At 39.5% G+C, this 23,183-nt stretch overlaps 1 protein-coding gene across 4 annotated transcripts in view; it reads right to left on the bottom strand.

The window, feature by feature from the left end:
- NTNG1 (netrin G1) overlaps window positions 1–23,183 on the bottom strand; it is a 204,641-nt gene that overhangs the window by 30,781 nt on the left and 150,677 nt on the right. Inside the window, exons 8-9 of one of the 4 annotated variants that reach the window (XM_030573668.1) lie at window positions 21,813–21,980; window positions 15,616–15,753 (exon numbers count right to left, since the gene is read on the bottom strand). The exons of the other annotated variants lie outside the window; for them this stretch is intronic. Of the exons in view, the coding sequence (XP_030429528.1) occupies window positions 15,616–15,753; window positions 21,813–21,980 (306 nt within the window). The remainder of the gene's footprint in view (window positions 1–15,615; window positions 15,754–21,812; window positions 21,981–23,183) is intronic. 4 annotated transcript variants of the gene reach the window in all.

Raw genomic sequence — 23,183 nt, forward strand, 5'->3', positions numbered from 1 at the left:
CTGATGGAAAGTAAATGTGGCTTAAAACCACTTTTGTGTCCCATGTACTGAAGTGAAGCTTAGCTGCAGCTTCAGGGTGTATGTTCTGTAGCTTTGAAACACCAGCTCAACGTTTGCAGTTTACATCCAAGCACCCCAGAACAGATCAATATTTTAGTTTATTCACTCAAATGAGTATTAAGATCTAGCTTTTGTGCTTCTGTTCTTTGTAGACCAGGACAATCTACACCGAGGTATAATTACATCGCTCAGGGGTTTGGATTTTTCAATCCACACCCCGTTATACCAATATAAGTCAGTAGTGTAGACTTGTCCTTAGTGATCTTCAGAAAGCACCAATTTCCAGTAATAGATAGGTTCATAATCAATCAATCTCCTTCCCTTTTTCTGTAGAGATCCTGTAACTTCTGTAATGTAGTGTAGTGTACTGTACTGTAAGTCATCTTCCTCATCTCCTCTCATGATCATAGGTTAAGGTTTTATTTTTGATTTAATTATTTTCTTTATAAGAGAAGATAATGGTACTGAAGGTGGATTTGGCTTCCAGTGAAGTCTCTCTTAGTTATTCTGCCACTAACTTTGGTCCAATGTAAGAAAACAGTAACTGGTAATCAAAAGATGTGTATCTTGAAATCATATTGATGAAAGAAAACAAAAGGTGTTAATAATATTAATATCTTGCAGAACATTTTAACATGTATGTGCTGTGTGGATGCCTGCAAATCTTTATTCATGTGAGTAGTCCTTACTTAGATGAAGAGTTCCACTGAAATCATGGGAGGAATGACAGTCATCCTGTGATCAACCAATAAAAAGACTATGAGCTGTCAATGTGATGTGGCCATGAAAAAGGTTAATGCAGGCTTAGGATTCACCAGGTGAGGTATTTCCAGAAAAGATAGGGAAGTGTTAGTATCATTATACAAGGCACTGGTGAGACCTCATCTGGAATATTGTGTGCAGTTCTCATCTCCTGTGTTTAAGAAAGATGAACTCAAACTGGAACAGGTGCAGAGAAGGCCTACAAGGATGATCAGAGGAATGGAAAACCTACCTTATGAGAGGAGACAAGAGCTTGGCTTTGTTTGCCTAAGCAAAAAAAGGCTGAGGGGAAATATGATTGCTCTCTGTAAATACATCAGAGGGATAAATACCAGGGAGAGAGAGTCGCTTCTGACCCTAAAGTCTGTGAATCTATGAGACTTTTGATGAAGACACTGGATTCTGGCACTCGAGAGATGCCTTTGGTTCCCAGCTCTGTGGTTGAATTTCTGTGTGACGTTGCCTTGATCCTGAAAACACTCATATGATTAACTGTCAGCAAAACTTGAAGTCAACGAGCCTACTAATGTGCCTATTTCAGCGCAGTGTTGTGCCGATGCATTCATTAACGGTGCTACAGGTACTGGGGTCCAAATGAGTTTGAAGACAGACAGACTTCTTGCATGAGTAAAGGTTTTCAGAATCAGGTCCTTAAAATAGTTTGGCTTAGATAGATAGTGGTTCTGGGGAAAATACATTGAGGTAGGAATCAGATAAGGATATGTGAAAGTTAATCTCTTGTATTCCATAAAACAAGCAAATAATGACAGGCCTTCATTCATTTTCAGGAGATCATTTATATATAAAATAGTTAATCTACTGACACCAAGCAATAAATCCTTTAGCTCACATTTAATAAAATAGGTATTCTGTTTCAGAAGATTTTTTGGGTATTCATAACAAATATTGTGCATGGGTGAAAAAGTCCAAAGTCTCTCAGAAAATGCCCCAAATGGAAGTAATATGGTTCATCAAATGTTCAGGTACCACAGTATTGGGCCCAATATAAATATATAGAGAATCAGCCTGGGAAAGGAATTTCTGGATACTTAAGGACTACATCCTTTTAGTATGTTCAAGTCCAGGTCAGTGGTCAGTGCACCATAACATTAATTATGCCTCCTGAACTTAAAAGAACTTAAAAAGCCAATTGCAAACCATTCAGTTTTCAGGTGAACTAGACCAGATAGTGTCTTTTGAAGGCTGCAGGAATGTAAAAAGTATAATGTTAATAAACAGTGTAAAAACACTGGCTTCAGCAAGAATTGAAGGGAGCTCATCTCATGAGGCCCTCAGCATCTTGCACGCTCGACCACTTAAGTGTGAGAGAAACATTATATATGAGAATACAGACCTTGTACAAACTTTAATTATTTCTATTTTAAATGGGTTATTTTGATAAGCTTTAAAGTAACTTGCTGCTCTACGATGGGAATTCCAGGCACAAGCTGTGTAACCTCTGACACAGTTTTAGAAGATGATGGTTGCCAAATTGTCTTGTTTGCAAGAAAAGATGGTGACATCGGTCATGAGATGTCCATATTAATTTTTAGCACTGCTGATGGATGCATGTTGAGTGGTTGGTGTTTCTCTGAGAGTCTTCTGCAACTCGTAGGATGTTTAGGGCTCTTTTCCCTACAAGTTGGGGGCAGATGTTAGTGTCACCCTAAAAGGAGCAGGGGCTATGGCAACTACCTCAAAACCAGGCTTGTGCCTTTTTATGTTGGGGGTCACAAGACCACAGTGCATATGGTGTGCAACAATGAATATTTTTTAAAAATGCTTCCTCAAGTGGGACTTGAGGGGAGATAGATGCTTCTGATTCCTGAGGAAAGCCTCCTGAGGGGAACGAGAAGGCAACAATGAACAAGTTACGCCAGTCTCTGACAAGTCTCCCAGCACCTGAAAGGCCCCACTAACATGAAGCACTGTTCCAGCCCTGTCACCATATAGTTTGACTGTCACTCCAGATCCAGCTCCTACACCATGTGAATCAATAGACTCTAAGTTCTGAAGCGATAACCCTTATTATCTTAAGTATATTATTTATCCTTTTGCTATTTTTGTCCTTTGTTTTATTAATGGAGACACATCCCAACCTTTTATTGATTTAGGATGTGGAAGGGTGGTTGTCTGCATGTGTGTGTGTGAGCACTCGTAAAATCCAGAGGGAAGGCACCAGTAAGGTTTCCCAGGTATAAACAGACCTTATAAAAATACTTGCTACGAGTGTTCTTCATTCTGTGCAAGCCTCCAAAAAAAACCTTCAAATTGTCAGCTGTAAACTGTTAAGTAAGATTTGTTAAACTTCTGCTCATCAAAGGGTCCTATTAAGGCTTCCATTGTCAGTATTGGAGGGAATGAAAGGAGTTAGCCATCACATTGCAGTAAAATCCACTTAAGCTTTCACTGGCTGTGAGGTTGTCACTTAAGATATTAAATTACAATTTTGATAGTAGTGCCACAGGGAAAGTTCTATAATTTGGTTTTAGGACTTATAAGGATTGATTATCTGCTATATTCATCTGATGATTTGACTAAATTGATGATTTAATTCTAATCCAATCTTACTGTTAACTTGTTGATTTTACCTTAATTGTGACTTGATGACTGTATTGCTTAATTCTAAGTTTAGGAGTGTTAATAGTTGAGTTATAGTGATATGTTTTCTTGATTTTATTTGTTTATTAACATTCATAAAATGTCATATTTTCTCAATAAGAAATATGGTCCAAAACCTTTCAGAATCAGCTGGAGGTCAGCCAGTCCATCTAGGAGCCTAATCAGCTCCCTTTAAATTAACCTTTGGTTCTCACACAAGTGTTATCATGAACAGGAAAAACTTGCTGGCGACACGAGGCACTGATGGAAATATTTGTGCATGTTAGTGTGTACTTGTGTCAGTACTGCATCAATAACATGGATGGCAAGGAAATGTCAAGTACCTTTGATTAACTCAGGTCAATAATATTTTTTTTATCTCTAATTAAACATGATGATTGTTTTATTTCAACCTATATTGTCCCCTTTAGAGCCATGTGATCAAAACCTCAGTACTGGTTGAATGGATCTTTTCTTTTTGTTCTCATGAAATGGTAGCAAGCAAATTACACAAAGGTGAAGGCCACTGAGTAGGTTTAAAAGAGAAGCATGACAGGTTTTCACAATAAGAGCAACCCTGCTCATCACAGTTGAAATGAGCAATTAATAATTCATAACAATTCACTGAATTATATGCTTCCTATTCAATGTTTCCAAATATGAATAGATTAAATGGTAATTGCTATCAAGCTTTCTGTTCTATTTCATGTTCCTAATAAAAGTTTATCTTTTGGAGCTTACTTTGTAGCTCCTTTTGATCTACTCCTGACTGCAATATACTATATTAAAATATTTATTATTAACCTATCAAATATTAACCGTTTTAAAATTATACTGACTAAAGAAAACAAATAGGATACTTTAACTTTTTTATGAATTTCCTAATATTTAGATATGCAGAAAACTTCCATAATACACCGCCAACAAAAACTGATGAACCAAAAAAATTGTATGCACACTCTTTAAAGAGTGCTGCTTTGAAATGCACTGCTATTATATCCACCAGCATGATTTATTTTAGCTCTTTACATATACAGTAGAAACTCAGTTATGAACACGCTGGGAAAGGAGGTTGTTCATAACTCTGGAATGTTCATAATTCCATAACATTTTGTTCAGTTGCTCTTTCAAAAGTTTACAACTAACAGACTTAATACAGCTTTTACTATGCAGAGGAAAAATGCTGTTTTCCCTTTATTTTATAGTAGTTTATGTTTAACATTGTACGGTACTGTATTTGCCTTTTTTTTTTCATCTGCTGCTGCTGCCTGATTGTTGTACTTCCAGTTCTAAATGAGGTGTGTGGTTGACTGGTCAGTTCTGAGGTTCTACTGTAATACTATGTATGTATTCATTAAAAGGTTATTAATTTCCCATCTGTACAATATAATTCCTGCAGCACTGTCTATTTTTATTAAATTAGTATTTTATCTTTTTTTCAGTGGTTAGGTCTTTGTGAGCCTCCCTATTTTTTGCATTTTGCTTCTCAACCACTTAAAATGGATTTAGTTTGGTTAAAATTCCAATAGTTAGCTTGACAGCTGACAATATTGATAACCATATGATGAAATAAAAAAAAATAGTTGCTATCCTAGTAAGGCTGAAAGACCTGAAAGCTGAGACATTTGTGAAGGCAATTGGAGTAGAAAAAAACATAGCATCATGATGGTAAGGGAGCTCTTTTCCTTTCTTAAATGGCCAGATTGGTGCTGTGGTTTTATAAATGCTGTTCATGTATAATGTGCTCTGATTTTGGGGGGAAATGCACCAGGTGATCACATTAGCCCTTTTAAACGGAGAGTTATTGCTCACTAGAACCCAATGGCCTAGCAGTGTTATGCTAACTCTTTACTCAGTTCCCTCTCCAGTTGTCTGTGGGCTGTCATCTTCCTGGGACTTTCTTCGAAATGCCCGCAGACATCACTAGCTGTTGACCATTGTGTTTACAACCAATGTCTTGGTCATGCATTGTTATGGAAACCTTTCCTCCATGGAGAGGAGCAGACACAATTCCCTCCAGTGCCCATCAATGCCACTTTCTCTGTAGGTCAGAGAAGATTGCAAACAAAATCACTGTAGAGTGTAAAATGGTGTTTCAGCACCGCTCCTTAGCCTATGCCAGCACTACCAATGCTACCAATATATATCCACTGATTTCATTACATTCTATACTGCAATCTCAACATTTGAAACATCTCACGTTTTTCATGCTAAGTACACTCCCTTTCCATCGTCAAATCAAATCCCACACTAAAACATGCGTCTGTCATGAAACCATGCTTTGACCTGAGTGCTTTTGTCCGTTCTATGATGTTGCACCTGTATAGTTATCCCATATGTTATATTTGCCTGAACAAGGTTTGGCTCTTGTCTTTTCTGTCTTTAAAGATCCACAGTGATAGGGGGCTATATGGAATTATGAGGCATACTTTCTGCTGGTAAATTGATAGACCTTCACTGAAGTACATTGATTTATACCAGCTGAGAATCTGACCCAATAACTCTGTGAGGATTTATAATTTTGCCATGTTTGTTCTTGGAGTGCACATCCTTACATGTTTCAATAATAGTATTCCTTGGGACATCAGTGTGATTCTAGATTGATTTCAGTCAAGTTACTCTGAATTTAAACTGGTGTAATTTGGCCTGGTATATTCAAAACATGACCTAATGAACCACCATAACAGGCTTGTGAAGTAGGTTAGTAAATATTATCCCCATCATAACAGATGGAGAAACTGAAGTAGAGAGGGTAAGTGACTTGCCCAAGGTACATAGCAGGACCATGTCAGAGCTGCATTAGAAATCAAGGCTTCCTGATTCTGAATTGTGTGCTTCTTCCTCTTCAGTATACTTCCTAATACGCATGAGATTCATGTATATGTATTTAGGGTGATGTACAATGTGTATCTTCCTACACAGATATATATAAACATGATAAGTATCCCTGCAGGCGAGATTTTTATAGGACAACTGCATTTATTTATTTGAACTGTTTAGAAAGAAAAGAAGGTTGTAATTTGTCTTTTAAGAATGACAATTTTGGAAGTTCTCAGTAGCAAAAGATTTTTTTGTTGTATTGCAAGTGTTCACTTCCTATAAGAAATGTTTATATAATTCATTGGCTCACGGTTTCATGTTTGATTTTCTCTGGAAATTCATCCTGCATGATGATTTTCATAAAATGCTTTAGCTGCTAACACTTGTAATTCATGGCAAAATTCAGACAATAAAAGAAGCTTATTTATATTTAAATAATCAGGTAATACATAGAAGGATAACTGACAGAATAATCTGGCATTCTATGGAATGATGCAAGTCAGTCCACAAGACAGATGCATGCAGTTTGTATAGTTTGAACATCAGAGATAAGAATTCAAGTGTAATCCTCTGCCTGCCTTAATGAAAATTATTAAAGAATGGAAAAAGGGGCAAAATCAAATAATATATGAAACGGCTACTTACTGTGATTGTGGTTCTTCAAGATGTGATGCAGATATGTCCTCCAGGTAGGCATGTTTGTGTCCTGCACACTGGAGCCAGAGGCTTTTGCCTAGCAGTATCTGTAGAAAGGCAGCATTCACATCTTGTGTGTATTGCCTCTTCCTTGACTATATAAGGTACACTGCCTCCCCCACCCCCAGTTCCTTCGCATTGAACATCCAGGTTAAGGCTCCAATGCAGAGGGGATGGAGGGCAGGTCATGCATCACATCTCAAAGAATCCGTTACAGTAAGTAATCGTTGTTTCTTCTTCGAGTAGATGCAGACGTGTATTCTAGGTAGGTGACACAGAAGCAGCACACTCTGTTCGAGTGGGGCTTGGAGTCTATGTGAGTAGGGATTGCAGGACCACTTCTCTAACATTAGTGTCTGTTCTGGAAGAAGCAGTGATTGCGTTAACCTATGTATGGACAACCATGTGGCCACCCTTCAAATGTCCATATGGAAATATCTCACTGAGAAATGTACCAATGTATCCTGTGCTCTCATTGAAATGAGTCAATATCTGCTGAGGAGGCACAGCCCACACTATCTCATACACTGTCTTGATATAAGACATTATCCATCTAGAGATGGTCTGCGCAGAGACGGCTTGTCCCTTCATGTGGTCTGCATGTAATTCATGCTTCGCCTTTCCTGTTTGCAACTATTCATGATAAAAGGCTAGGCAGCATCTAACATCTAACATTGCTTCTCTGGAGAGGAATGCAGCTTAGCAAAAAATACAGGGAAATACACCGCTTGGTTCAAATGAAACTGAGAGACCATCTTGGATAAGAACTTTGGCTGTAACTGGGATGTTACCTTGTCCTTGGAGAGCTGCATGTAAGGAGGCCCTGCCTTCAAGCGTCTGCAACTCATCCACTCTTCTAGCAGAGGCAATGGCTATGAAGAATGTAGTTCTTTGAGACAAGAGGGGCAGTGGACAGGATATAAGGGGCTCGAATGGAGGCCTCATTAGAGCTGCAAAATACATGTTCCAGTCTCAGAAAAGGACTGGCTCTTGGACCAGAGGATGCAAGCAAAGAAGTCCTTTCAGAAATCTTGTCACTGTGGCATTGGAAAAAACTGATCCCCTTTGGATAGAGGGATGAAATGCCAATATTGCTACCAACACCTATTTTGAAGGTGTAGCAGGTACTCCAAGATGTTCTGGATTGAAGTTCCAGCCAGATAGGCCCCAAGGACCACACTGAGAACCATTTCCACTTAATCAAATAGGCCATCTTATTAGAAGGCTTCCTACTGTTAAGTAGGACAGGTCGGTCTGCCTCCAAGCAATGCTCTTCTTCATTCAGCCATGCAGTACCTCCTCCATAAGGTGCAGGGAGCTGATCATCAGATTAAGGGTGTGGTCGTAATCGTGTGTGAGGAAGCAGTATGGGAGGATGAATTGACAGGGTGAGGAGGCCCCAGAACCAGCTATCATGGCCACATAGAGGTGATCCACCTTGAACTTTTTCCTGCAGTGGAAAGCATTTGGCAATGGAGCCCGGCTGAACTTCCCCATTAAAGCAGAATGGCGACACTTCTTGTTTTCCCTGGTCGCAAATAGGTCAATAGTGTGAATTTCCCATGCTGCAGAAACAATCCTCCTTCAGGAGCCATTCCGAGGGCGATCTGTAACCCGAGAAAAGCCTTGATACTGAGTCAGGCCACATGGCCTGTCCAAGCAGATGCTGCTTGAGGCGAAGGTCCCGTGTCCCCTGAGCCCTCTATTTTGAATGATCTATAGATTGAACAGCGCACTTTAAGGTGTGCTTTACCAAAGCAGAGCAAGCATCTTGTGTCGGAGTTGGAAACTGCCACTCCACAGGAAGGGCAATGCTTGGACCCTGGTGAGGGCATCACTACCGCTAACATTACTCTCACTTTTTTTTTTAAACTAACACTAACTACTAACTATGTACAATGAACTAGGCTAAGAAGGATGAATGCAAGTTTGTGAGACAGCAACCACACTGAGATCTGACTCCAGCTGATGTGTGCTGAGAAGAAACTGAGAGGGGTCAGGGTGGCCCTGCCTCATATAGTCAGGGGAAGGGCTATAGAAACAAGGCACCCCTCTATGCCCTGTACTGGTAGGCAAAATCTTTGGATCCAGAGGCGCACACACACCTACCTGGAATACACATCTGCATCTACTTGAATTAGAATTAAAAGTTTAACATGAGGTATCTGACTGAAAACCCACACTTCTGAAAGGAATGTTATGCTTACTAATTGTTTAAGATTTGTACCGTTAAATCAACAGATGATAAACAGAGCTGATCCAATACTTCACAACAATAATGTAATCAGATCTGCAGAGGAGGACCGCTACACCTCCCCAAATCCCCACTTGGGCTCAGTGACAAGTCAAAGATCTGCTTGCCAGGATCTCATTGCAGTAGCCGCTTTGCCTGCTCACAAAATATCTGGGAGCAGATTGCTGGTTTGTTTGTTTTTTAAATTGTATCCATTGTTTGATTTTTATCTTTTTGTAACTCTGTGAGTTGATCAAACTGTGTTGCTAATTTGTCACTGGTGGAAAGAATCACTACCAAAGTATTCTTTCTGTTCCCTGATTGTGTGTGTGTGCATGTGCGCCTTAGATGGAAATGGGTGATTGGCACACAGCAGTCACATCAGCTGCACCCTTTTATTTAGTACAAGCATTCTCCCTGAACCAATACACCTCTGCTAGATGCTGTGTCTGTGTGGTGGAATCCCTGAACTCTGAGGTTACTGCTGCTAATGTTAGTACTTATGATCTGGAAGGCAAGGACCAAGATTGTATCTGGCCCCTGTATGAACAGGGATGCAAGGGGCGAGCTAGGTGTCTCTATGCCTTCTTCCCACTTGTGTCCATGCAGTACTAAGAACAATCTGGACCTTAATTTATAAAAAATATTGCAGCACTTTGGTCCATAAAACAGAATAGGCCTTTGCATATTTTTTTTTTTTTAAGAAATGGATTAACAACTGTGGAACGTTATCCACTTGGTATGTATAACAATTTTTTTTAGTACTTTAAATCTACACTATGAACTGACGTGACAAAGAATATGGATTTTGTGATAGCAGGTCAAATTTCTGGTTCCAGTAGGTCAATACTACACACTGGGAAAGCTCCCTAAACATTAATATGTCTAATTTTGTAAATAAGCCATATTTTTTAAAAAGGAAAAAGTCCCTTTATATATATATTTCTGTAGCATCATGGCTCAGAGAAAGCTGTTACAGGGAATTATATCAACACCACCGTTGGCATGCTCAGGCAAATAATCCCTCCAGAGTTTTGATAATGCAATGCAGTGATTTTCGTTTTCATGTAATTTTCTAGAAAAAGACAGTAAATAAAATCTTCCAGACAGAAATTAATTGGAAAAAAATGGGCCAATTGCAAAAGCAGCTAGATCATGGACTCCTCTGCTGCAAACTGAAATATCAGAATGGATTTTAATCAGTGTGTACTCAGCTTGATATATTGAATACATGGCAATCCGATGTCCATCCTATAACCAGGAGCAGCTCTTTTTTTTTGCCGCCCCAAGCACGGCAGGCAGGCGGCTTTTGGCAGCGTGCCTGCGGGCGGTCCACCGGTGCTGCGCCATCAGCGTCCCCGCCACCGAATTGCTGCCAAAGCCGCAGGACCAGTGGACCTTCTGCAGGCGCTGCTGAAAGCTGCTTGCCTGCCTCCCTCACAGCAACCAACAGGCTGCCACCCTACGGCTTTCCACCCCAGACATGCGCTTGCTGCGCTGGTGCCTGGAGCTGCCCTGCCTATAACCCTGACAATTGCATTCAGAAACAAGTTGTTTTCTGACTTTTGAATAGATGAGCGTTGGTATTTATTTCCTTTGTGCCAAGTAAAGAAACTTATTAAATATCCCTTGCTGCATTTTAACTTTCTGAATATATCAGTCTTCTAGTGTTCTAACTAGATATCCTGAAAAATATTTTGTGGGAACTTTGATTCAACAAAATGTAGTTTAACTATGTATTACACACAAAAACCACTATGAAAAAGTCTATTCTGACCAAGGACATGAGACTGTGAACAAAGCATGAATTGACAGCAGCGTTCACAGTACATATAAATATGTAACTATTAGATAAGGGAATAGTAGAGTAGTGATTAATGTGTAATGGATGGCAGATGTGTGGCATGTGAACAGTTCATGATTTGTATGGAGTATGGTTCCCAGAAATTAATGAACCAATCACAGAGTGCGTGATATGAAGTAAAATAAAATATGCATGCGGCATTCTCTTTCGGGAATGTGTATATAATTAGATTAATGATTATGTACTTTGGACTTGTGTCAACCCCTGTGCTAGCAGAGTCTGATCAGTGTAGTTTTACTGTATCCCAGTAAAGAAACCTAAATGACTAGTTCAGAGTCGAGTTGAGTTGCTGGGAGGTTAAGGTATCGAAGGGAACGCCAACACTATGTTAAAAGAAAATTGAGGTTGCAAACTCAGGCACTCAAATGGTAGGAAATGCCAGAATTAAGGTTGCCTGTTTAATCCTAATGCTGCCTCTTGGGCATGTGCATTATGATACATCTTTAATTATATGATCACATAATATTTTTTCCCCACAGAACTCCTTCCTCATTCAGTCCATAGGATGGGCAGTGCTCATTTAGGGCAAGTCTACACTTGAAATGGTACAGCAGCAGCTGCACTGCTATAGCACTTCAGTGTAGACACTATCTATACCAAAGGAAGGGGTTCTGCCATCGCTGTAGTTAATCCAGCTGCCCAAGTGGCAGTAATACTGTCTATATTGAGGGCTAGGTCAGAATACCTACGTCTCCCAGAGGGATGGATTTTTCATATGCCTGAGAGAGAGAGCTATGCCAAGGTAAGTTTCCAGAGTAGAACAGCAATTCAATAGTTTTGTTTTTTCCTTGTTGTTCAGCATGAGGCCTCATGTGTTATTTGCTGCACTAATTATTCCAATCCTGTTCTGAACACAGAACATAAGAATGGTATTACTGGGTGAAACCAATGGTCCATCTAGGCCAGTATCCTGTCTTCCAACAGCAGCCAATGGCAGGTGCTTCAAAAGGAATGAACAGAATAGGGCAATTATCAAGTGATCCATCCACTCCCAGCATCTGGCACTCAGAAGCTCAGGGACACCAAGAGCATGGGGTTGCATAAGAACATAAACTATACATATATCCAACTATATGTACACTATGATGGGGGGCTAATTTAGCTACAACTAATCAGGAAAGAGATCCTGGAGTCATTGTGGATAGTTCTCTGAAGATGTCCACGCAGTGTGCAGCAGCAGTCAAAAAAGCAAACAGGATGTTAGGAATCATTACAATAGGGATAGAGAATAAGATGGAGAATATCTTATTGCCCTTATATAAATCCATGGTATGCCCACATCTTGAGCACTGCGTACAGATGTGGTCTCCTCATTTAAAAAAGATTCATTAGAAAAAGTTCAGAGAAGGGCAACTAAAATGATTAGGGGTTTGGAATGGGTCCCATATGAGGAGAGAGTGAAGAGGCTAGGACTTTTCATCTTGGAAAAGAAGAGAATAAGCGGGGGATATGATACAGGTACATAAAATCATGAGTGATGTGGAGAAAGTGAATAAGGAAAAGTTATTTACTTGTTCCCATAATATAAGAACTAAGGGCCACCAAATGAAATGAATGGGCAGCAGGTTTAAAACAAATAAAAGGAAGTTCTTCTCAGATAGTACACAGTCAATCTGTGGAACTCCTTGCCTGAGGAGGTTGTGAAGACTAGGACTATAACAGGGTTTAAAAGAGAACTGGATAAATTCATGGAGGTTAAGTCCATTAATGGCTATTAGCCAGGATGGGTAAGGAATGGTGTCCTTCCCCTCTGTTTGTCAGAGGGTGGAGATGGATGTCAGGAGAGAGATCACTTGATCTGTTAGGTTCATTCCCTCTGGGGCACGTGGTATTGGCCACTGTCAGTAGACAGTATGGCCATTCTTATGTTCTTATGTTTATTGTAGACCTGCTGCCTACTAATTTCATTGGGTGACCTCTGATTTCTTGTGTTATTTAAAGCAGTGAACAACACCTCCCTATTTACTTTATCCACACCCTTTGTGATTTTATAGACCCCTGTCATATTCTCTCTTCCAAGTTGAACAATCTCAGTCTTTCTAATCTCTCCTCAAAGCTTCACAAATATTACTGAATTTATTTTCATGACACCCTGGTGAAATAAAGGAATTGTATTATCCCTGTATTACAGATGTGAAACTGAGTCACAGAAAGATTAAGGTCAGAAGTATCCACTAATTTTGGGTGTCCAATTTGAGATGCCTAGAAACTTATTTTTCATTACATAGCTCTTTATGTGTTCAAAGCACAACTCTCCACTGACTTCAACTACAGATGTGAGTGCACAGCACTGCTGCAAATCAGGCCCCAGGGTCTCAGGACAAGCACTCAGGAAATAAGATATACACAATTACTGACCATGTGAGAAAAGTTTGATATAAATGATTTGACTAAAATCACATAAGCGCTCTGGCAGAGACAGGGAGAGAATCTATTTCACCAGGGCAGCAGTCAACTGCTTTAATTGTGAGATCATTCTTTCTTTTATTGTAGTCCCCCTGGCTCATTCACTATACAGCTTCCAACTTCTGCAACAAATTAAGCAGAAGTTGAACAACCTCCTTTCCTTCCCTCCTGTATCGTTTCCAGAGCAAGTCCATCCTGTGCACTAAGTAAGGCAGGGATCCTGTGGAAAAACAGTACGTGATCACGTAATTAAAGTCTGTATGATAATGTATGCAGAAGGTGGGCAAATTAAGGTTTTGAGTGGTTGATTTTGCAGCCTCAGTTTTCCTTTAATGTAGTTTATTGAGCCTAATTTCCTAGGTTTTCAAAAAAAGCAAACTGAGAAAACAGAAATTCCATCATGCAGCACAATATTGACCCCCAGATGATTCATCAAGAGAGTTTGTACCTTTAGATTCACTGCACAGACCTTGGGCACTTGAGCTAAAGGAATAATTGAAAGCAACACAGTACGTTGTCATAATCTGTGTGAACCAGCACTAGAGGGATGAGAAAATTGAGCTCCTACATGGTTCACAGTCTAATAGTTAGGGAACTGGGCTAGGATACAGGAGACTCAAGTCCCTGCTCTGCTTGATTCACTACAGTTTTTTTTTTCATCCCGGACCACTCTTAATCAGGCTGAGCAGGGACTTGAACCAAGGCACGGGGACACAAACTGATACCCAAATCAAAAACCTCAGGGTTCAGCCTCAAAATGGACAATTCGACACAATTCTGTTTTCCTTAAAAGCATTTGAAAAATTTTGTTTCAGTTCCAGTGGAAGGAAACCAAATTTCAAAACCTTGAAAGTTGCTATCAGATATGTTTGCATGAACCAGTTACTGAATAACAAACATGTTAAAATCAAATCTGTGTGTATATAATTCACAAATGTAGAAACAGGCCAAATTCATTGAATAAAATGTTTACTGTGAATAGGTCATTCCTCTCTATAGACTGCCTATGGCAAACCTTCAGTAGCTGATACATTCTATTTCGGGAATTATAGTCTTTGCACCTGCAATTCCTGATAGTTTTTCAAGTTCCTCGCTTTGGAACTGTCGTCTGCTTGTTTGAAGGCCAAGGTCTCTCTCTCTCTTTCTCTCTCTCCCCCCATCACCCCCCTTCCAGGTAGTTGTATTTTAGGAGGCGAAGTAATCTTAGGATATATCATTTGTATTTGGTTGTAGAGTATTTTAGAGTCTATAGCTAAGACACTATGCCAATAATTCTTCTTCTTCTTCTTATCTTTCATGAGTTTCTAGATCTTACTAACCAGGAGCAAGTGTTTTTTGCAGAAAGAGTGTGTGTGTGTGTGTGTGTGTGTGTGTGTGAGAGAGAGAGAGAGAGAGAGAGAAATGCTGAGAACCAGGGGGAAAAGGTGAAAGAAACAAATAAAAGGGTGTTCAAGAGTTTGTAGAATTAAATCTTCAAAAGTAGTAGTTATAGAGATTAGAATATTGAGGACCTAATACAAAGATTCCAGCAGCAGCAGCCTAGCCCAATATGTAATGGTGTGGCATTTGCTTGTGTATAGTGGTATAGCAAAATATTGATCACCATCTGCTACTAAAAGTTAATATTAATTGCTATTTTGTTAAAATCTTTAGATTTATTAACTCTGTATTTTTGGTTTAGGCACTATAATACTAAGTAATGAGTTAGTACGCTGTTCTCTATATATTATATAGATGTAGTTTAATTTATGAACTCAGATTTTTAAGCTACTCAAAAAGGCAGAAGTTCAGTCACAGAAACATGTTAATACACTTAGATATCACCTTTTGTCTTTCAGTAAGAATTTTTAAGTTTGGAAAGTTGCACTTGTAGTTTAGCTCACACAAATTAATTGATAGCGGGCAAGACACACACATCTGCATATTTCAGTACAAGCTCCTCCAGGCATTAACAGAGAAAAGGGGAGAGGGCACTAAAAGCGTAATGAAATAAATGGACTGCACAGTCAATTTACTGCCCTCATTTGGGAGTATCCATAAAGGTTCAGGCAGTAAGGCATTTTTAAAGCTTGTAAAAGTTTTGCTCTTTTTCAACTCTAAGTAGCTGCACATGCTGGGATACAGAAGCACAGGCAGCAAAGGTGCAGGAAAAGGGCAGCTCTCAGTTACTTACGTTGACAGCCTAAGCTGTGCCAGATATATCCCAGCAGACACTTATCACATTTAGTCCCTGATGTTCCCTCCTTACACTCACAGAATCCTGTGTCATTACAGCGATCATGGACAGAGCCAAAAGGGTTACAGTTACAGTCTGCAGAAACAAGACAACACACATACGCTGGCCATAATTCAAACAATAGCAATAAAGGAAGCAATTCTAGTATTTAAAAGTAAAGGAAGACTGTCTATTAATGACATTTGGAGGAGAAAGAATAATTACCACAGGTCCACTTTTCATTTGTTTGGTCTTTTTAAGAGCAGACCTCTGTCTGATTTATGTGATGGGGAAAATCAAAGAGAAAAGATGTAGAGTAAAAAGATAACTGATCATAATGGATATTCCATTTTAGTAAGGAGGTTTTGTATAGCTTAATGAACAGAAGGGAAGATTTGTATAGCAAGGATAAATCGATATGCCATCAGGATGAAATCTGTTTTAAATTATTAAAATAGGTGTAGCTGTATCACTCAATACTTTGAGTTCTGCTGAACATTTTTAAAGTGCCATATAAATGCACTTTACTTATTTCCAAGATAATCTTCCCTTTATATTTAGGAGTAGTATGTTAATTTATGTAGGTACTTGCCATTGTAGTGATGAGAATTTACAATGCATCTTTCACATATTCCAAAACAACCTTGAGGTGGGGAGCAAAATACTACAAGACTTGGTCAGTACTGACTTTTAGCTGTCATTTTCATTCCACCTCTCTTCTTCCACTCCCATGGGGGATGTGGAGGGGGGATGTGAGGATGGAAGATCCAGTGATGCACTCCAGCACCCAAATATAGATTTTTTTTCTCACGTGCCTGAACCTGACCAAAGACTGTAGTAAATTGTGGTGGTTTGGGATGACCCCTTTATTTCCACAGCCTTTATTCGAGGGAAATATAGTAACTCCTCACTTAACGTTGTAGTTATGTTCCTGAAAAATGCGACTTTAAGTGAAATGATGTTAAGCTAATCCAATTTCCCCATAAGAATGAATGTAAATGGGGGGATTAGGTTCCAGGGAAATTTTTTTTTGCCATACAGTACAGTAGTATAGTTGGGAGGTGTCCCTGCCTTACCTCACACAGGCACAGCCCACTGGCAGTGGAGACAATGAGGCAAGCAAGGAGGCTGAAGGTGCTGTAGGCTAGGAGAACCACATTGCGCAACAGCAGCAGCAACAGCTTCCCCTTCTCTGCAAGCACGAGGGTGGAAAGCTCAACCCTCGGCCTGCCCATGCCACCCCTTCCCCCAAGTCCCCATCCTTCACCTGCCTCTTCTTTCCCCTTTACTTTGCACTTTGTGTCCTCGCTCCTAACCCCTCCCTCCCCTGCCTCCTGCCTGTGGCAATCAGCTGGTTTGCAGCATTCACGAGGGAGGGGGAAGGAGCAAGGACACAGTGCCCAGGCTCCCCCTCCCTCCTGAACACTGCAAGCCAGCTGATTGCCATGGGCAGGAGGCAGGGGGAGGAAGAGAGGAGGTGCACTGCATCCTCCCTCCTGCTTGTGGCAATCAGCTCGCTTGCGATATTCAGGGAGCAGGAGGGAGGAGCGAGGACTCAGCGTGCAGGCTCTCGCCTCCCTCGCCTCCTGCCTGCAACAATCAGCTGGTTTGCAGGGTTCAGGAGGCAGGAGAGGGAGGGGGAGCCTGTGCCCAGAGTCCTCACTCCTCCCCCTCCCTCTTGAATGCCACAAGCCAGCTGATTGCTGCGGACAGGAGGCAGAGGGACGAGGGGGAAGGCACTGATCCGCGGGGTCTGCCAGAGGGCAGGAGGCGCTGGGGCGTAGGGGAGCTGATAGCGGGGCTGCCAGCTGTGGACAAACCAGGCAAATGATGTTATAGCGAAGCATTGCTCAACTTTAAATGGAGCATGTTCTGTAATTGAGCAGGGACATAAGATTGAAACAATGTTAAGCGACAGGACATTAAGTGGGGAGACCTCTCTCTTTAACACCATCACAAATTCAGTGCTCAGCTCTGGGCTCCAGGGCAGGTGAGAGCCCTTCAAAGAAGGAAGATAGTTGATAGCAGTATTGAGTTTTCTGGCACTGCTGTGGATCAGCTGTATATTTTCTCTAAGCCTAAGGGCCAAATTCTGATCTTGTTTACACCAATATAAATCTGCAGTAACTTCTCTGTTGTATCTGAGGCCACACTCTACCTCTAACAATAATTTTGTCCACACGTCTGATCTCTGCTGCTATCAAAGGCAAGAGATACAAATCCTTGCTGAGTGCATTGTTTATTTTTTTCCTTTTAATCAAGCTACCCTGTTGCTATTGTTCGCTAGGACTCCATTATATTGCAGCAATATTACAAATGACAGAAGAGGAAAAAGCATTAAAATATTTTAAAATCCAATGGAATTTTTTTTTATGGGGAAAGGAAAATTACCAGTAACAAATTTGTCACCTGCTGCCTTACTGCTTATTAATTTTAAATTAAAGAGGACATTTCAAACATTTGGTATGCTAGAGAAGAATAGTTACCTCTGGCAAACACAGTTCCAGAATAATAATCCAGTCAATTAGCTAACAACATTAATTAATGAAGTTGAATACTGACATACTCCCAAAAAAACGTTGTGGAACATTGAGCAGAGTTATGCCTCAGTGGGTGCCATATAAAAAAACTGGAACTCCTGATGTTAATCAGACATTGGAAATCTTTATGTAAATAGGCATACGGCTGAGGTACTAAATGCAGACAGTCACGTTTATTTAAAGAAGTGTAAGTCAAAAGCGAACAGCACTGTATATTATAAGGAAATGGCCTGATTCTCCTTTCACTGAACTGAAAGTAACTCAGCTGAACAAAGTGGAATTACACTGATGTAAAATGAGTATAAGTGGGAGAAGAATCAAGCATGGAATAGGCTATGTGTATATAATATATTGCCCCACAAAATGGAAAGCCTGATCTAAAGGTCAATGAAAAACTCCCATTGTCTTGAATCACATCAATAAGTAAAGATTATCAGGCTTATATTTTGCGACTAAAGGGGACAATATATATTGGATTAAAAAAGCTGTTATGACAAAGCTCCTTATAAATGTGTTCTGACAACCTCTTTAAAAAAAAATACAATAAAGGGGTATTACAAAAAAAAAATAATTAAAGTGCAGCTCAACAAATTATTTCCCCAATCTTGCAAACACTTAGACATGTGCTTAACTATGTGCATTTGCATAGTCTCATGGCGGTTGTAAGATTACTCCCATGTGTAAAATTAAGCATGTGCCTAATGTCTGCAGGACTGGCAATTATCTGAGAAAGTTTAAAAAAATCATTTCAGTATCTCTTTCTGAGGCAAAATAAACGGCTATACTTGGTGTCTGGTCTGTAACTACACTGTATTCATATGGTTATGTATGCTCCATGGTATGACATATGGAACTGCATGTTTTATGTAGCTCACAGCTTCTTGCTTAAAAAGATTCATTCACATGACACTAAATGTGTTACCTTCATGTACTTATGGTATCACGCCACAGAGTAATTGCATAATAATTAAAGACCTGGTACTTGTATTTGAAGTTTATGTAGAAAAACCAAGTGCTTCATCAGTAATTACAAAACAACTAATCACCACGTACATGCAGTACAAAGTAGCCAATGGCCTCTGCAAAATAAAGCATTATATGGTTTTTGAGATCTTGTATAAATTATATTTAAGTGTAATTTTTCAAATACTGTTACTGTTCCTTCAGTGTAAGAGCTTGTTTAATCAGAGGTAAGCCCACTGTATAATATCTTCTTATTTGAGTTCACACCTAAAAACATTCTCAGTATCTCAGTTATTTGTATCGCTGTCATTTCTAAAAGCAAGACATCGTATGTTTCCTCCATTTGGTCTAATCTTGACTAATGTATATTATGTAGCTGTCATTTTTTTTATCCATACTCCTACCATGTATATTTTTTACATAGTTTGAATAATGTCAATAAATATTTCCCTTGATAAAGCTAGTTTAGCCAAACATTTTTAATTTTCCTAAACCCTCTGTCTGGAAATGGGAAAAACCACTGCACTGGAAAAATAAGATATTCATACATAAATATCAATGCAAATCTCCTTATTAGCTTGTCCACCGATCTACTAAATGTGTAATTAAAACCCACAACACTGAGTGGTTGTCAGGCTCTGGGTAATCAAATGAGCATTTCCAATAGAGTGAGACACATTGCAGGCTTGAGTCTCAGAAGTGTTGAGTATCTTTAACTCTCACTGAAATTGAGGGGAGTTGAGAGTGCGCAGCAGCTTGGAGGATCAAGTCTCTAGAGCCCCAACACAGGGAAGCACTCAAGCACATGCTTATGTCCAACCCTTTTCAGGAAAGTATTGCAGAGTGTGCCTAAGGGCTTGTCTTCTTGAACAGTACTAAAGCAGCACAGATGCTTCTGTAGCGCTTTAGTAAGATGCTCCTACACACTGGTGGGAGAGCTTCTCCTGTTGGTGTAGTTAGCTACCCCCTTTAGCGGAGGTGGATTATGTCAGAGGGAGAAGCTCTCCCATTGACATAGTGCTGTCTACATTTGGGGGGGAAGAGGGAGGATGGGGTTAGGTGTGTATTCCACATCTCTGAGCAATGTAGTTATACTGCTATAGGTCTGTCGTGTAGACTTGGCATTAGTCACACTGACTTTAAGGAAGTGTTCCTGAGTCAGGGCATCAGTCAGCATATGTAGATTTTATATGGAGTATGATAAACTGCAAACCTGAGGAACTGTTCTATATTTTATATTTAAAATGACATTGTCTGATAGATACTATTTTGCCCTTTTTGCAGTCATCCCACAGGGTACAATGCTGATAGGAGCCCATGAGAATTTTGCTTACGTTAGGGTGTGAAGGTCAGGAAATGCTCTGTATATTTTTATTTTCTGAAGAAAAAGGACACATGAAATACAGTATGCATGTGTCTTGTTTTTCATTAAATAAAAAATATATCGATAAGTTGCAGATTGGAACAAATGATAATCTAAATAGGTTTTGGCTGAATCTTTCCAATGAATTAAAAAGTCACATGAAACGTGACTTACTATGAAAATTTGTCCACAGTCTATTTTTGAACTGCACTTTTTCAATCCTATATTAACTCTTTGGTTACTCTCTGATTAATGACAGAAAGCATCCTGCTTTGTAGATGGGGTGAATGGATACAGTCAAAATCCATGACTGACTGTAATGGGGATCATAGTTATAAGCAATATTGTAAAACACACTCTAGCTCTGTTTATAATTGGAACAATCTTGTTAACTAATAGCCATAGAATGAGCCTGTACTTTCAACATACTATCTGTTAACTTTTCATCCAGATAGTCCAACCTCTCACTAAACAGTATTTGAAATAATGGAAGTATGCCTCAGTGTAACAAATGTCTTATATTCTCTTCTGTATGTCATTCTTATTAATGGTATTCTGTTCTGGCATTCTCCTGGTGTTAGCTGTTTGGGATTATAATGTATACATATTTGAGTTTTCTTCAAAACTTTCAGATATGGCTCATAGAATTTTTTTGGTGAGTTTTGGCATCTGACTTATTTTGTTGGCTATAACTGATTTGAAAAATTATGCTCTCAGCTACAAGGGCATACATTAAAAGTGAAGGGAATTAACTCTGAATTTATACCCTTTTATCTGAGAAGACAATTGGGCATAGTATGTTTTATTTTTTAAATCTGGATGCATAAAAATGTTGTTACAAATATAGATACTGGTCTTGCCCCCAGATTAACTCTTATGGGTCTCCCTGTAGGTGCAAGGGTCTGCACGCATTGGCCCAACTGCAAGATCTGAGCTTATAACTTAAGGCTCAGTCCTTACGTTTTGCAACTCCCATGCGATTTCTTCTGTGTGGAAGCACTGCACAATCAGTTTATCCCAGAGCTCCTGTAAAGAGCTTCCTAAAGCTTTAGCAATGATTTTGCTGCTTTACGTTCTTATAGACATTCAAAATACAGCCCCAAGGCCACAATTAAACTGGGGCAAATGCATTAAATGTCTACACAGGAGACACTCTTATCCATTGAAAAAGCTCATTCTGGTTCAGCTGGCCAATATATAGCGGTGGTGCAAATTGCTACCTGACTCACTAGTAGCTCCCAATAGCTGAAAAGGCAAAGAACAAAAGCTAGAATTATAATGAAACTGACCTATGCATACATTTTCATCGTCCAGCTCTGCAGAAGCATTTCTGAAGTAGCCCAGCCTGCATAACTCACAGTGCTGCCCTCTAGTGTTGTGTTTACAGCTCACGCAAATGACTGTATTTAGCAGCTCGATGTAACTGCACCGGTTGGAGTGGCCGAAGCATTCACAGTCTTGCAAGGAAGAACAGAAATGTATACAAAATGTATACAGTAGCAGAGTAATAGCACATTACATGCTTGGTTAAAATGAACTATGCATAGAAGATGAATGGGAGTACATACATGTTAGTGTAACACATGGACAACAACAGATGTTTGACTGGCATGAACATGACATCTGTTTCAGGCAGGTTAAAAATGATCAGACATTCATGACTCTGAAGATTGCTTCTCCTCAGAAGAGCTGATGGAAATGAAGCATTTGCAGTTGTAAACCTTTCAAGGGTTTTGAAGGCTCGGTTTACAAATGCATATCTTTTGCACATTTGAGATGGAAATACTCAAAATATGTGCAAAACTTTCTTACTCTTTAAAAAAAATTAGAAAATGTTAAATACGTAGGACAAAATTGTCAAACTTGGGTGCCCAAAGTCAGGCATTTAAATCCACAGTTAAGCACCAAAGTAAACCAATCTTAGAGATGCTGAATAAGCATAACCTGTGCTTAAGTAAATAAAAGTTGTGGATGTTGAATACCTGTGAAAATCAGGCTATTTCATTGAGATGCATAATATGCCCAAATTTGAAAATTTTGGCCAGCATTCTCAAAACAATTAATTTGGAAGAACAGAAAGGAACAGAGATGAGTGCCATTTAAATGCCAGTTAAACTGCCATCTTGAGTCAATACCCAACCTATCTTTATACCGATGAGAAAACTTTTAGCATTTCAAAAATATCATGGAAAATTATTCCGTTTGTGTAGAATAGGAAGAATGGTTACCATAGCTATCTAACGTGTAGTGCCCACTTTAGCCACTATAATTGTATTGAAAAAATATAACAGGCGTTGGAATTATGTCTTTATTTATAAAACCAATTTATGGCTTGGCACAAAAAAGTCATCCTAAACTTTTATTAGCAATTTTTTGTTGTTGTTGTAACTAAGCATGACACATAAGGCTAAGATGTCTGTTCAGTTTGTCCTTAGCTTTTGTAATGACCTGCTAGCAACACAAGATTTTGAAGCAGTCCTGTACCCTTCTCTCTGGTCTGACAGAGACTCTGTGGTCTGCTATTGTGGCATAATTAGTTTGTGGGATGAGGACATCAAACATACTGAGCCTACAATCAAGCCAGCTGGCCAATCAATGAAGTCATATTGTAGGTGGATTTGGAAGAAATAATTTACCTTGCTTTGCCAACTTCCAACGAG

This window comes from Gopherus evgoodei, chromosome 8 (assembly GCF_007399415.2).
Source record: "Gopherus evgoodei ecotype Sinaloan lineage chromosome 8, rGopEvg1_v1.p, whole genome shotgun sequence".
Taxonomy (NCBI): domain Eukaryota; kingdom Metazoa; phylum Chordata; order Testudines; family Testudinidae; genus Gopherus; species Gopherus evgoodei.